The following is a 16,019-nucleotide window of genomic DNA, read 5'->3' on the forward strand; positions in this document are numbered from 1 at the left end:
GGTCGTAAACCGGGGCCTCCTTTCCTCGCTTCTGTCCTCTGGCTGGAACCGGCTGGTTAGGTCACTGGGTCCTCACTCTGCAGGCCATTGTCCTCCCACTGGCCAGAACCGGCTGCGATTCCTGAGCTGGGTCTCCGGGTCCGGTCGCTGGGGTATCCATCCTCCAGGCCATTGGCTGGGGTCCCTCGTTCCCTCTCCGGTCCTCTGTAACAACAAACTCCCTCTCCCCTCACCTTATTAAACCAGTAACACCCAGGGAAACTGAGTCCCACCCCCTCCGCATGCAAACCATTGAAACCCCACCGAAAACAAGAAAACTCCCCACTTCGTCATACACAGACAGGCTTATTTGTTTTGATTTAGTGTGATTGTTCTGAAACAGTATTGCCTAATTAGGGCCACCTTAGAAGAGCAAGAGGTGGCTAGGATGTGGGGAAGCTTTTTGCTCTGGAATTGGCTCCATCCCGCTAAAACCATCCTGGAGACTTTGGGTTGGGGATCCCTTGGCATATCTGTCATTCAGGGCCCTACACATGAGCTGATTGGCGTTGGGTGATAACTGTGAAGTGTGGGGGAGTGCCTGCTCTTCAGGGGGTTGGTATGTGGCGGCTGCCTACAGGAAAGGCGAGTTCAGGGCAATCCTCGGCATGTGTCGGAGCGATTAAGCGGAGTTGCATACATTTCGCCGCTCTGGCCAGTGGCTGAGCTGGGCCTCATAGTTTTACAGGTCATTTACCCCCATACCCTGGCGATTTGGTAAGTCTCTACAAAGGTAAAAAGAAAAAACCTGAGCAGAGCACACCCTGAGCATGACTCTCTGAAGCAGAATTAACACTCTGGCTTTTCTCTTGTAGGAAGCAGTGGCAGGAGCTGCAGTCCTTGGCACTTTAGCAACACCTGGGCTGGTGTCACCAGCACTGACACTGGCTCAGCCTCTGGGGGCATTGCCGCAGGCCGTAATGGCAGCACAGGCACCAGGAGTCATTACGGGTGCGTCTGCTCTTCATTCTGTCATTTCCACAACTATTCCTAGATAGCACCAGTCCCCACAGCTGGGATCACTTCTTGGAAAGTGTAGCCAGGGAGCCTGGGGCCAGCTACCCCTTTTGGTTATCAGACCCATGTGATTCCTGTAAAGAGCTGAGACAACTCAGTTGAAGAGAAGAGCTGTGGGAAGCAGGTGGGCTCGGTGGCTGACCCTGCAGCAGTGGGGAGAGATGCAAGGGAAAAGGTTTCAGGTTCCTTGCAGCTGCTTTGATTAGGGGCATAACTTTGTTACTTGTTGAGTTTTGTACGTGGAAAAATGAAACTGTCCCTGAAGGAGGGGCACAAGCAGACTTTTGGGTGTGGCCTCAGTCCTTCCTCCACTGGAAAGACAGGCCACCAGCCCCACTAAAGGGTTTGAAACTGAATCGTACTGAAACTGAATTGTTTGCAGAGAATTCTGATTTCTCCTTGCATTGCCTCGCAGGCCTCTCCACCAGTGGTGAGTGCGGTAAGGGCACGAAGCCTCCCAGAACTGGCAGGGTTGCACGGTGCCCTGAGCAAAAGCACCACAATGGTCACTTACCACATGCAAAACAGATGCAGCCCCATCTCGCTGTCTCCCCTTCGGATGGGCAGATTCCCCACGTGTGCGCATCATACCTGGTGGTAGAGCCTGCCCTATCTATTGTACTTCGTCACTGTTTGCCCTGGTTGTCAGGCTCTCTGTGGTTCGTGTTGCAGTTACTAAAACCTTTCTCCTAATTCCATAAGGCTGGGTGTCACTGGCTGGCTTTCTTCCTGATGTGGCAGAGTGCCAATCCTAGAGGGAGGCTGCATTTACCTCCTCCTTCAATCTGTGTATTCACCTGCAGGTGTGACCCCCGCTCGACCGCCCATTCCAGTCACTATTCCACAGGTGGGAGTTGTGAACCCTATCCTAGCAAGTCCCCCAACACTAGCTCTGTTGGAAGTTAAGAAGGAGAAGGAGGAGGAGGAGATCTTCCAGGAATCGGAGAGGCCTGAAATGCTGAGTGAACAGGAGCATATGAGCATATCCGGCAGCAGTGCCCGTCACATGGTGATGCAGAAACTGCTTCGCAAACAGGAGGTGAGCATGACCCTGAGTTAATTCTAGATTCCCAGAGATACAGTGTAGCCTACAGGCTGCAAGTCTGGCTTGGATCTGGCTTGGATCTGTCTTTTAGCTCTGTACAGCTCAGCAGTACAATGTATGGTACAAGACCAGTCATCACCTGCTGCAGGCTATGGGCATGGCTTTTCCCTCTCTGCCTTGTAAAGGAGGAAGTCTGTAGTGAGGTGCCTTGCTCAGAGAGAGCTCACTCTTTGCTGTGCTGTCCAGCCATTAGACCAAAGATGCTGATGGTCTATTACAGGGGTCGGCAACGTTTGGCACGTGGCTCGCCAGGGTAAGCACCCTAGCGGGCCGGGCCAGTTTATTTACCTGCTGACGCGGCAGGTTCGGCCGATCGCGGCCCCCACTGGCTGCGGTTCGCTGTCCCGGGCCAATGGGGGCGGCGGGAAGCAGCGCGGGCGAGGGATGTGCTTGCCGCCACCCCCATCAGAGGCAGCCGTGTACCAATGGTTGCCGACCCCTGGTCTATTAGGACATTATAGTCACTGATGTCCTGGCCCCCGGATTTCGCCGCCTTCTCAGTCATTCACATCGTCATGGTTTGTCATTGGCCATGACTGATGAAGTGGGAGGAAATAAAACTGGATCTGTGGTGTTAAGGAATCTGTCATTTCATGATCGTCTGCAGCATGGCTATTCCTGGCTGTTTTCCTGCAGCCAGAAGCATGCTGGATATCTCTGTGTCGATACAGAGAGGGCTCACAACTCCATGTCTGGGTGTGAACCATAGTATCTCCTCACCAAACAGAGATGTGATCCTTGTCCGATCCTTCTGAGTTTCCCTCATTCCCACCAGTCAATGCAGTACTAAGCACTGTGGAGCTTACAGGTAATTTCAGACCTGCTGCAAGGGTGAGGATAACAAGACCGGGCTGATTCGTACAGGAAGCACAGGTGACATCATGAGATGATGCGGCTGCTCAGCAGAGTCACAATGGTCCAATCTGACCTGCAGAACACAAGCCAGAGACTCCCATCCAGTGATTCTCAGATACCTTAGTGATGGCACAGAACTCTGGAGTTCCAGTCTCAGATAGGACACTGACTCCTTCTGGGGTTGGACAAGGCCCTTCCCCTCTCTTTTCTACCAAATAGGGATAATATTGACCTGCACCTCTTGAGGGACACTGAGAATTAGCTCATGTGTCCTGTACTTTGAAAATATAAAGGCCCAGCGGTGGTATTGTTGAGACAGTGGCTGTCCCCAGTTAAGGTTGAAGCTAACTATCCATAAGAACCCGATCTACACGACCCACACCTTAATTTCCCCAAGAACTGTTGCATCATATCTCAAGGGGGAAGTTTAGATAAATCAGAAAATGCATTTTAAAGCTACACCAAAAGTTTTCCTAACTCCTTTTTCCAAAACGGCTTGACCTGCAAATTCCGAGTTTGTTGTGTTGGCCTGAGCGGGGAGAGGCATTGAGAAGGTATTTCTAGTAGGGATAAGGAGGTGCTGGTTCCGTTATACAAGGCACTGGTGAGACCTCATTTGGAGTACTGTGTGCAGTTCTGGTCTCCCATGTTTAAAAAGGGTGAAATCAAACTGGAACGGGTACAGAGAAGGGCCACTAGGATGATCCGAGGAATGGAAAATCTGTCGTATGAAAGGAGACTCAAGGAGCTCGGTTTGTTTACCTTAACCAAAAGAAGGCTGAGGGGGGATATGATTGCTCTCTTTAAATATATCAGAGGGATAAATACCAGGGAAGGAGAGGAATTATTTCAGCTCAGTACTAATGTGGACATGAGAACAAATGGATATAAACTGTCCGTCGGGAAGTTTAGGCATGAAATTAGACGAAGGTTTCTAACCATCAGAGGGGTGAAGTTTTGGAACAGTCTTCCGAGGGAAACAGTGGGGGTGAAAGACCTCTCTGGCTTTAAGATTAAGCTTGATAAGTTTATGGAGGGGATGATTTGATGGGATAAAGTGATTTTAGTCAATAGATCAATAACGTGACATCGCTGGTAATTAGCAACAATGGTCAATGATGGGATATTAAAAGTTACTACAGAGAACTTTTTCCAGAGGGTCTGGCTAGAGAATCTTGCCTGTATGCTCGGGGTTCAGCTGATCGCCATATTTGGGGTCGGGAAGGAATTTTCCTCCCGGGGAGAGGCCCTGGAGGTTTTTCGCCTTCCTCCGCAGCATGGGGCAGGGGTTGCTTGCTGGAAGATTCTCAGCGATTTGAAGTCTTTAAATCATGATTTAGGAACTTCAGCAGCTGAGTCAAGGGAGAGAATTCTTCCGGGAGTGGGTGGGTCAGCTTTTGTGGCCCGCATTGTGCGGGAGGTCAGACTAGATGATCATAATGGTCCCTTCTGACCTTAGAGTCTATGAGGTGTGAATTACAAAGAGATAAGAGCTGGTTTCACGTGCATACAGAGCAATTTTTAAAATTATTTAATCTCACCTGCTGTTGACTGTGGGCTGTACTGCCGGTCTGAGACAGAGACATGGAGGGATGGAGAGGGACAGGCATCCGGTGGGCCACAGGCAATAATAGTATGGTGATGGGCTTCCTGTTGCAGGAGGGTGTGGTAGGGCAGGAGGATGGAATGGGGTAAAGGCTTGGGAGAATTCTGGAGCATGATCCACACTGGTGGGTTGGGGTGTGGGTATCCCCTGTAATGTACTTGTTCTGGGAATGATCAGAAACCTTCAGTCTCTAGGCCTGTGAGGCCAACTACTTACACCAGCCACTAAGTTCCAAGGTAAAACTAACATGAAGAATAATTGCCACCAAAATGTGTCATGCTGTTGAAGGTAAAAGGAGGGAAATCAGTTTGATAAATCCATTTCTGTAAGGTTTAAACACAGTCTTAAAAATAGTCTCTCTCCAGCCACATCTTCAGGACACAAAACAAGTGGCAAATTCCTGGTACGCTGCTGACCTAAGCAGTTGAGCTGAAGATGCCTGTGGAAGAGTCATAATTTCTGGGCTATACTGACCATGGGTTGAGCGTGCTTCTGGTGCCCCTGGGCAGGGCCATTACAGATTGGTTCCAGAAAGCCCTGGGATGTTAGTTTTTGCTGCTCAGGCCTGGCACTGAAATGGCTGCTGTGATGTGCAGGTGCCATGGCTTTGCAGGGTTAACCCCAGCGGTCCCATGAACCTGCTCAGTCACCACTCTTTTTTTCTTCCTCTTCCTGTAGTCGACTGTGATGGTGCTGCGCAACATGGTGGATCCAAAGGACATTGATGACGATCTGGAGGGAGAAGTGACAGAAGAGTGCGGCAAGTTTGGGGCAGTGAACAGGGTCATCATCTACCAAGAGAAGCAGGGCGAGGAGGAGGACGCTGAGATCATCGTCAAGATCTTTGTAGAGTTCTCTATGGCCTCGGAGACTCACAAAGCCATTCAGGCCCTGAACGGGCGCTGGTTTGCTGGCAGGAAGGTGGTGGCAGAGGTGTATGACCAGGAGAGATTTGATAACAGTGACCTGTCAGCATGAACTCTGCCTGAGAGAGACTTCTCCCCTGCCCCCTGTGTCCCATCTGTTTTTTTAGCCATGTGTAAGGAATGCTCCTGGGTGAGCACAGCTCTCTACTGTGATGTACATGTAGTTTGGATAAAAGTGCGAAGAAAAGCCAGCGTGCGTGAGTGTGTGTTGAAAGGGCCAGCACCACCTTGGTTGGGTCTGGAATGGGCCCAGTCTCCTCAGCCAACAGCTTGTCAGGCCTTAGAGAGTAAGGGCCAGAGGTCAGAAATGCCTGAGTCAGAATTCCATGTCACCCTCTGGGGCCAGGAGCTGCAGTTTTCTTTAGAGGTGGGCAACTACTTGTTTGAATAGAGCAGGCACCATCTTTTTATTAAGTGTTTGCACCGTACGTTGGTCCCTGGTTGGAGCCCTCAGGCACTATTGCAATGCTACCAGGAATGGGCAGTGGCTTGGGTAATGCTAGGAGCTCCTTCTAGAGCAGGCTAAGCAGCTGCAGGTTGAGCTCAGGCTCCAAGCCCTTGATGTGGGGTAAGTGCCACCACATCGGCTGCTTGCAGTCTGCAGATGCTCAGGTCATCGCCTCCGTCTCCAGAGCATGCGCTCAGGCGCAGTGAGATCCACGGCTGCAGCTGTCCACGTGAACAATGGCGGGGCGACCGTCTCACCTGGGAACTTGCTTGCATTTTACGCAGGCCTCGTGAGTTCAGGTTAATGGAAATATCGAGCTTGTGAAGCCAGGCCAGAGCCCAGAAACAAGTCAGTTGGGATTTGAATGTACAGTCCTGTTACTTGTGATCCGGTGGGGTTCAGGGCAGGCTGATCTGTAGGCTGCGCTAATACTATGGCGATGGAGCTCATACAGCTGCATGGTGACAAAGGTGCCTATGCATGCTGCTCCCAAAGGTAAGAGGGGTATGAGAAGCAGGACATGTTGGAAACTTCACAGCTGGCTTGAGAGGAGTGACTACGGCCTGGGTTCTCACAGGTGCAGTGTTGGTACAACTGTCTTGTGCACGCAGCCTCCAATGTACATGTGGTAAATTGGACCTTAGAAATCTGTCCCTGTGGTGCTCTCTCTTTCAGTTTCTTTCTGTCCATAGGCACTATATTGAGGCACCCATTCCTTACGTGAAAGGACAGCCACTGAGCGTGTCCTGCACAGAGGGCAGAATCTGAAAGCCACTGCATATGTGTCCTCTAGAGTTGGCCTCTGTCTAACTAGTGTGTGAGGCAAGGAGTTAATCGCTCTTCCCTCTAAGGATTGAAGGTTCATAGATTCTAAGGTCAGATATAACCAGGCTGCCCTGTGTATAATGCAGCCACAGCTCCTGAGGTAAGCTAGACAGATATTTGAGGAAGATAGAGATTTTCACATCCTAAGTGAGTTGTTCCAGTGCTTAATTATCCTGACTGCTAAAAATTGGCATCTTATTTCCAGTTTCAATTTGTTTAGCTTCTACATCCGACCATTAGATTTGTTCTTCCTCCAGCTGCTGGATTCAGGAACTCAAAAGAGTGTTTCAGAGGGTTTTCTTATGGTCTCTTGGAACTATCAGGAGTAAAGCAGGTATGAATTAGGAATGGCTGCCTAATTTAATACCAATCAACACAGTTTATGGAAAACAGGTCTTGTCAGATCAACTAGATAATGTTTTTTTATAAGATTACAAGTTTGGTTCACATAATAGACATCTGTACAGCATTTGACTTAATTCTGATTAAAAAATAACACTACTAAATCAGTGCAGCACATGATGGATAGTAACATATTAAATGGATCAAAAAGTTGCTAACTGGATCTCAAAAAGTAATGGTAAATGAGTGTGTTTCTAGTGACATCCTTGAGGGATCTGTCTAGCCCAGTGCTGTTTAATACATCTGTCAGTGGTCTGGAAGAAAACATAAAAACCATTGCTGGTAATGTTTGCAGATGACACAAAAATTAGAGTGGTAAATCACTAGGCATAAGAGTCCTGAAAGAGTTGGCTGAGGAGATCTTTGACCTGCTAAAGTTAATTTTAAATAAATTGTGGAACACTGGAGAAATTCCAAAAGACTGGAAGAGTGCCAATGTTGTGTGGTTTGTGGTGCGGGAGGATCATTTTTAAAAAATCCTGTCCCACTCTCACATTGTTTCTTGAATTTTTATCCTGCTCCCGCTGTTCTGGCAGTGGGTTGTCTGGGACGCACAGGATCCCAGTCCCGGTGCAGGGCTCTAATCTGAAGGCAGCACTGCCACCACCAGCAGCAGCACAGAAGTAAGGGTGGCAGTGAGGGTCTCCCTGCCTGTGCCTGTGGATGGTGGAGCGGCGAGGCGTCCCATCCTCTTTGCATGACGATGCAGGGGCTCTCCAGCCATTTGCGTGGAGGATTAAAGGTGGGGAAGAGGAGACGCAGGGGCTGCTTATCCCCTTGCAAGAGTGCATGAGGACTCTGACGCCTCTGCATGGGTGATTTTGGAGGGTTGGGGGGGTTCCCATCGCATTTCACAGGGATGCAGGGAGTGGGTGGGTGCTGGTGGGGAGACATCTGCTGAGAACAGCACGTCCAGTCATTGCTGGGACAATTTTAGAGCCCTTCAGTGGGACTGGGATCCCGCGGGACCTGCTGCCATAATAGCTGGAGCGGGATAAAAATTTAAGGAACACCGGGGAAGCGGGTGGGAGTGGGTACTGCGGGTCGGGAGCGGGATTAAAAGTCCTCCCACACCACAAACATGAGCGCCCTGGCCAGCAGCTGCCGCTCTCCAGCCACCTGGCTCTGACTTTCTGCGCTGCTGCTGGTGGCGGCACTGCTTTCAGAGTTGGGCGGCCAGAGAGTGGTGACTGCAGGGCCCTGCCCCTCCATATATAGATATCAGACTACGCCTATGGAAACTTCACCACCACTCCAGGATTTTTTCTTGCATACCCCCGGTTCGTGTGCCCCTGGGGTACTCAAAACCAGTTTGAAAACCACTGCATTAAATGGATTAAAAACTGGCTGGCGGATCTCTAAAAGTAGTTGTCAGTGGGGAATCACGGAGCAGATGTGTGTTTAGTGATTGGTTCTAGCCCAATGCTATTCAACATTTTTAGCAATCATCCAGAAGTAAATATTCGCAGATGACCTAAAGCTTGGGGAGTGGTAATAATGAAGGGGACAGGTCACTGGTAAGAGTGAGTTGGACTGTTTGGTAAACGGGTGCAAGCAAACGATGTGCATTTTAATATGGCTAACTGTAAATGTGCACATCTAGGAACGAAGAATGTCCGCCCTAATTACAGGCTGGGCGACTCTAGCCTGGGACGCAGCGACTCTGAAAAGGACTCGGGGGTGATGGTGGATAATCCGCTGAACATGAGCTCCCAGTGGGGTGCTGTGGCCAAAGGGGCTAATGCGATCCTTGAATCCATAAAGGGAGTCCGAGTCAGACAAGGTGGGTGATTAGATTAGGGTTAGTAGATTACTAATGGTTGTAATGAGCCATAAACCAGTGTCTGACCCATGATTTTTAGAGTCTAGGAGAACTATGAATTTAAGTTCCCAGGTTCGTCTCTTGAAGGGGTACAGGTTTCCTTTGAGGAAGGGGACTGATTGGTCAGACATCGCATTTGCACTGGCTGAGGCACATCACATGTTGTGATAGGCTGTGTAGGACCCGTGGATTATGGAAGGTGTGTTGTGGGGAGTATTGATCATCATAGCAGTGGAGAGATATCTGCAGATTTTGCATCTGTTCTGGCAGGGTCTGGTGCCACTTAGAATTGGTGTGTACTGGTCTATGGGAAGCTTGCTTCTGATGGTGAGCTTGGCCAGGTTGCAAACATATCCCCACAGCCACAGTGATCAAAACCCCCAACACACCATTCAAGATCCATGGATCCTACACATTCTTACCACGATGTGGTGTACCTCATCTACTGCATCAGATGCCCCCAAAACAACTACACCTCTACCCAGATATAATGCGACCTGATATAACATGGGTTCGCATATAGTGTGGTAACCCCGGGGCTCGGGCAGCACTTTAAAGGGCCCGGAGCCCCAGGCCCTATAAATCACCGCTGGAGCCCTGCTGCTGCTACCCCAGAGCTGCAGCAGCGGGGCTCGGGTGGCGATTTAAAGGGCCCGGGCTCCCCTCAGCGGCTGGAGCCCTGCTGCCGCTACCCCGATATAATGGGGTTTCACCGATAATGTGGTAGGGATTTTTGGCTCCCGAGGACCGCGTTATATCGGGGTAGAGGTGTATGTGGCTAAAATCAGATAATCACTACAGTCTTGATGAACTCACACAGAAAAGTAAGACACAAACACCCCATCACCCATGGGCGAACACCTTTCACAAATGGATCACTCCGTATCCTGACTTACCAGTCCTCATCCTCAAAGTTAACCCATGCAACACCTTCAAAAGATGAGCCTGGGAACTTAAATTCATAACGCTGCTAGACAGTAAAAATCATGTGCTCAACAGAGACACTGTTTTTATGGCCCATTACAACAATTTGTAATCTACTAACCCTCCTTTGTACAGTGACTTCAGATCTGTTAATTGCCCACTTCATTTCAAGTGGTTTTCTTAACAATCTGTCCCACCTTACATGTAGCTGTGACACTCTGGTAACTTGTTCCAGATATGAAGAGGAGCTCTGTGTAGCTCGAAAGCTTGTCACTTCCACCAAATGAAATTGGTCTATGTCTCTCATATCCTGAGACCATATCCAACAACACTGCAATAAGCAGGAGCAGAGAGGTTATTTAACCTCTGTACTTGGCACCGGTGCGACAGCTGTCCACCTCTGGTGTCCACAGTTCACGAAAGATGTTGATAAATTAGAGAGGGTTCATAGAAGAGCCAAAAGAATGATTAAAGGATTAGTAAAAAAACATGCCTTGTAGTGGTAGGCTCTGGCAGCTCAAACTGTCTTGTTTAACAAGGAAATAGTTAAGGATTGAGTTGATCACAATCTTTAAGTACCTACATGAAGAACAAATATTTGATAATTGGCTCTTCTGTTTAGCAGACAAAGCTATAATGAGATCCAATGGCTGGAAGTTGAAGCTAAACAAATTCAGATTAGAAATAAGGTCTAACACTAAGTGTAATTAACCACTGGAACAACTCACCAAGTATTGTAGTGGATTCTCCATCACTGACTATTTTAAAATCAAGTTTGGATGTTGTTCCAGGAGCGATGTTCTGGAGTTATTTCAGGGGAGTCCTGCGTTATACAGGAGGTGAGACAATCACACTGATCCCTTCTGACTCGTAATCTATGTGATAGAGATTTGTGGAGTGAGAAATGACGCAGACAGAGCAGTCGTACAGAGCAATCTCAATCATGGGGTAAGCTGGGCCTGTTCAAACAAAATGTGGTTTAATGCAACCAAATGCAAAGTCACACATCTGGGAGCAAAGAATGCAGGCCAGACCTACAGAGTGGGGACTGTGTCATGAAAGGCAGCAGCTGAAAAGCATTATGGGGTCCTAGTGGACAAACAGCTGAACATGAGCTCCCAGTGTGATGCTGTGGCTAAAAAGTCGAATGCGATCCTTGGATGGATACACCCAGTACGGAGTAGACAGTAAGAAGAAGGAAGAGCCACAAAAATAATTTGAGGACCGAAGAAAATGCTGTACGGTGAGAGGCTTAAAGAGCTCAACCCCTTTAACTTATCACAAAGAAGATTGACAGGTGGCTTGACAATAATGGGTATTAAAGGGCTTTTTAACCTAGCGGAGACAGGCATAACAAGAACCAATGGCTGGAAGGTAGAGTTGGACAAATTCCAATTAAAATAAGGCACACATTTTTAACAGTGATTGTTCCTATGGTTAAACTACCAGGGGAAGTGATGGATTTTCCACATCTTGTCTTCAGATCAAGACCAGATTCCTTTCCGGAAGAGATGCTTATTCAGAAGTTATTGGGCTCAATAGAGGGGTAATTATATGAAATTCTCTGGCCTGTATTATACAGAATGTCAGACTTGATCTAATGATCCCCTCTGGCCTTCAAAATCCAAGAATAAAGCTATGAATCTATAAATAATGAGGACAGGTTTGACTTAAGTAATCTGGATCATACAGCAAGCTGGGCTCACTTGAATATCATTTGCTTTAATACAGCTAAATGGAAGATCGTACATCTAGTAACCAAGAATGTATGTCATGCCTATAAGACGGGGGACTGGAAAGTAGAGACTCTGGTTTCGAGTTGGGGTTAATGGTGGAAGCTGAACGTGTACTTAGTGTAATGTTGTGGCTAAGAGGGCTGATGTAATTCTTGGAAGGTGTTATTACCTCTGGATCCATTATTCGTGAGACTGTTACTGGAATACTGGGTCTCCACACTTCAAAAAGGATATTGAAAAATTGAAAAGGATTCAGAAAAGAGCCACAGGGATGTTTTGAGGTCTTGAAAACCTGCCTTTATAGTGAGAGAGAGTAAAGAAGCTCTATCTGTTTAGTTTATCACCTTTACATTCTGTATTTTTGTCAGTCTAAAAGTACCTACAGAGCATTAGATTTCTGATAGTGATATGGCTCTGATCTAGCAAGGGCAGAATGAGATGCAGTGGCTGGAAGTTGAAGCTAGACAAATTCAGACCGGAAATAAGGCATAGGTTTTTAACAGTGAAGGTTTATTCATAGATTATAGGACTGGAAGGGACCTCGAGAGGTCATCGAGTCCAGTCCCCTGCCCGCATGGCAGGACCAAATACTGTCTAGACCATCCCTGATAGACATTTATCTAACCTACTCTTAAATATCTCCAGAGACGGAGATTCCACAACCTCCCTAGGCAATTTGTTCCAGTGTTTAACCACCCTGACAGTTAGGAACTTTTTCCTAATGTCCAACCTAGACCTCCCTTGCTGCAGTTTAAACCCATTGTTTCTGGTTCTATCCTTAGAGGCTAAGGTGAACAAGTTCTCTCCCTCCTCCTTATGACACCCTTTTAGATACCTGAAAACTGCTATCATGTCCCCTCTCAGTCTTCTCTTTTCCAAACTAAACAAACCCAATTCTTTCAGCCTTCCTTCATAGGTCATGTTCTCAAGACCTTTAATCATTCTTGTTGCTCTTCTTTGGACCCTTTCCAATTTCTCCACATCTTTTTTAAAATGCGGCGCCCAGAACTGGACACAATACTCCAGCTGAGGCCTAACCAGAGCAGAGTAGAGCGGAAGAATGACTTCTCGTGTCTTGCTCACAACACACCTGTTAATGCATCCCAGAATCATGTTTGCTTTTTTTGCAACAGCATCACACTGTTGACTCATATTTAGCTTGTGGTCCACTATAACCCCTAGATCCCTTTCTGCCGTACTCCTTCCTAGACAGTCTTTTCCCATTCTGTATGTGTGAAATTGATTTTTCCTTCCTAAGTGGAGCACTTTGCATTTGTCTTTGTTAAACTTCATCCTGTTTACCTCAGCCCATTTCTCCAATTTGTCCAGATCATTTTGAATTATGACCCTGTCCTCCAAAGTAGTTGCAATCCCTCCCAGTTTGGTATCATCCGCAAACTTAATAAGCGTACTTTCTATGCCAATATCTAAGTCGTTGATGAAGATATTGAACAGAGCCGGTCCCAAAACAGACCCCTGCGGAACCCCACTCGTTACGCCTTTCCAGCAGGATTGGGAACCATTAACAACAACTCTCTGAGTACGGTTATCCAACCAGTTATGCACCCACCTTATAGTAGCCCCATCTAATTTGTATTTGCCTAGTTTATCGATAAGAATATCATGCGAGACCGTATCAAATGCCTTACTAAAGTCTAGGTATACCACATCCACCGCTTCATCCTTATCCACAAGGCTCGTTATCCTATCAAAGAAAGCTATCAGATTGGTTTGACATGATTTGTTCTTCACAAATCCATGCTGGCTGTTCCCTATCACCTTACCACCTTCCAAGTGTTTGCAGATGATTTCCTTAATTACTTGCTCCATTATCTTCCCTGGCACAGAAGTTAAACTAACTGGTCTGTAGTTACCTGGGTTGTTTTTATTTCCCTTTTTATAGATGGGCACTATATTTGCCCTTTTCCAGTCTTCTGGAATCTCTCCCGTCTCCCATGACTTTCCAAAGATAATAGCTAGAGGCTCAGATACCTCCTCTATTAGCTCCTTGAGTATTCTAGGATGCATTTCATCAGGCCCGGGTGACTTGCAGGCATCTAACTTTTCTAAGTGATTTTTAACTTGTTCTTTTTTTATTTTATCCGCTAAACCTACCCCCTTCCCATTAGCATTCACTATGTTAGGCATTCCTTCAGACTTCTCGGTGAAGACCGAAACAAAGAAGTCATTAAGCATCTCTGCCATTTCCAAGTTTCCTGTTACTGTTTCTCCCTCTTCACTAAGCAGTGGACCTACCCTGTCTTTGGTCTTCCTCTTGCTTCTAATGTATTGATAAAAAGTCTTCTTGTTTCCTTTTATTCCCGTAGCTAGTTTGAGCTCATTTTGTGCCTTTGCCTTTCTAATCTTGCCCCTGCATTCCTGTGTTGTTTGCCTATATTCATCCTTTGTAATCTGTCCTAGTTTCCATTTTTTATATGACTCCTTTTTATTTTTTAGATCGTGCAAGATCTCGTGGTTAAGCCAAGGTGGTCTTTTGCCACATTTTCTATCTTTCCTAACCAGCGGAATAGCTTGCTTTTGGGCCCTTAATAGTGTCCCTTTGAAAAACTGCCAACTCTCCTCAGTTGTTTTTCCCCTCAGTCTTGATTCCCATGGGACTTTACCCATCAGCTCTCTGAGCTTCCCAAAATCTGCCTTCCTGAAATCCATTGTCTCTATTTTGCTGTTCTCCCTTCTACCCTTCCGTAGAATTGCAAACTCTATGATTTCATGATCACTTTCACCCAGGCTGCCTTCTACTTTCACATTCTCAACGAGTTCCTCCCTATTTGTTAAAATCAAGTCTAGAACAGCTTCCCCCCTAGTAGCTTTTTCAACCTTCTGAAATAAAAAGTTGTCTCCAATGCAGTCCAGGAATTTGTTGGATAGTCTGTGCCCTGCTGTGTTATTCTCCCAACATATATCCGGATAGTTGAAGTCCCCCATCACCACCAAATCTTGGGCTTTGGATGATTTTGTTAGTTGCTTGAAAAAAGCCTCATCCACTTCTTCCACCTGGTTAGGTGGCCTGTAGTAGACTCCTAGCAGGACATCTCCCTTGTTTTTTGCCCCTTTAAGCCTAACCCAGAGACTCTCAACACTTCCGTCTCCTATGTCCATCTCTACCTCAGTCCAAGTGTGTACATTTTTAATATATAAGGCAACACCTCCTCCCTTTTTCCCCTGTCTATCCTTCCTGAGCAAGCTGTACCCATCCACACCAACATTCCAATCATGTGTATTATCCCACCAAGTTTCAGTGATGCCAACAATGTCATAGTTGTATTTATTTATTAGCACTTCCAGTTCTTCCTGCTTATTCCCCATACTTCTCGCATTTGTATATACGCATCTGAGGCCTTGTCTACACTACGAGAGTAGTTCGATTTTACTTAAATCGAATATTTGGAATCGATATTGCAAAGTCGAACGTGTGTGTCCACACTAAGGACAGTAATTCGACTTTGTGAGTCCACACTAACGGGGAAAGCGTCGACATTGGAAGCGGTGCACTGAGGGCAGCTATCCCACAGTTCCCGGAGTCCCCGCCGCCCATTGGAATTCTGGGTGGAGCCGCAAATGCCTTCTGGGTAAAAAAAAAAAATGGGCCAGGGTGCTTTTGGGTAACTGTCGTCATCCGTCCATCACTCCCGCCCTCCCTCCCTCCCTGAAAGCGCCGGCGGGAAATCATTTCGCGCACTTTTCAAGTCATTGACAGCGCGGACGCCACAGCACTGTGAGCATGGAGCCCGCTGCAACCATCGCTGCAGTTGTGGCCGCTCTCAACGCCTCGCAGCTTATCATACAGGTTGCCCTGAGGCAGATGCAGAAAAGTCAGGCGAGGAGGCTACGTCAACGCGGTGATGGCCTGAAGTCTGAGAGTAGCACAGACCTCTCAGAAAGCAGGGGACCCAGCGCCGAGGACATCACGGTGGCAATGGGTCATGTTGATGCCGTGGAACGGCGATTCTGGGCACGGGAAACAAGCACTGAGTGGTGGGACCGCATAGTGCTGCAGGTCTGGGATGAATCACAGTGGCTGCGAAACTTCCGCATGCGGAAGGGAACTTTCCTTGAACTTTGTGAGTTGCTGTCCCCTGCCCTGAAGCGCAATGACACCCGGATGCGACCAGCCCTGACTGTCCAGAAGCGAGTGGCCATAGCCCTCTGGAAGCTTGCAACGCCTGACTGCTACCGGTCAGTCGCGAGCCAGTTTGGGGTGGGCAAATCTACCGTGGGGGTTGTTGTGATGCAAGTAGCCAAGGCAATCGTTGATGTACTGCTGCCAAAGGTAGTGACCCTGGGAAACTTGGA

General features: G+C 47.6%; 1 protein-coding gene across 1 annotated transcript in view; it reads left to right on the forward strand.

Annotated features, from left to right (window-relative positions):
* PUF60 (poly(U) binding splicing factor 60) overlaps nt 1-5,739 on the forward strand; it is a 32,088-nt gene extending 26,349 nt beyond the window's left edge. Inside the window, exons 10-12 of the mRNA XM_034759609.1 lie at nt 855-990; nt 1,860-2,095; nt 5,301-5,739. Of these exons, the coding sequence (XP_034615500.1) occupies nt 855-990; nt 1,860-2,095; nt 5,301-5,600 (672 nt within the window). The 3' untranslated portion in view covers nt 5,601-5,739. The remainder of the gene's footprint in view (nt 1-854; nt 991-1,859; nt 2,096-5,300) is intronic.
* The last annotated feature ends 10,280 nt before the right edge of the window (nt 5,740-16,019 follow it).

The sequence above is a fragment of the Trachemys scripta genome, chromosome 2 (assembly GCF_013100865.1).
Source record: "Trachemys scripta elegans isolate TJP31775 chromosome 2, CAS_Tse_1.0, whole genome shotgun sequence".
NCBI lineage: Eukaryota > Metazoa > Chordata > Testudines > Emydidae > Trachemys > Trachemys scripta.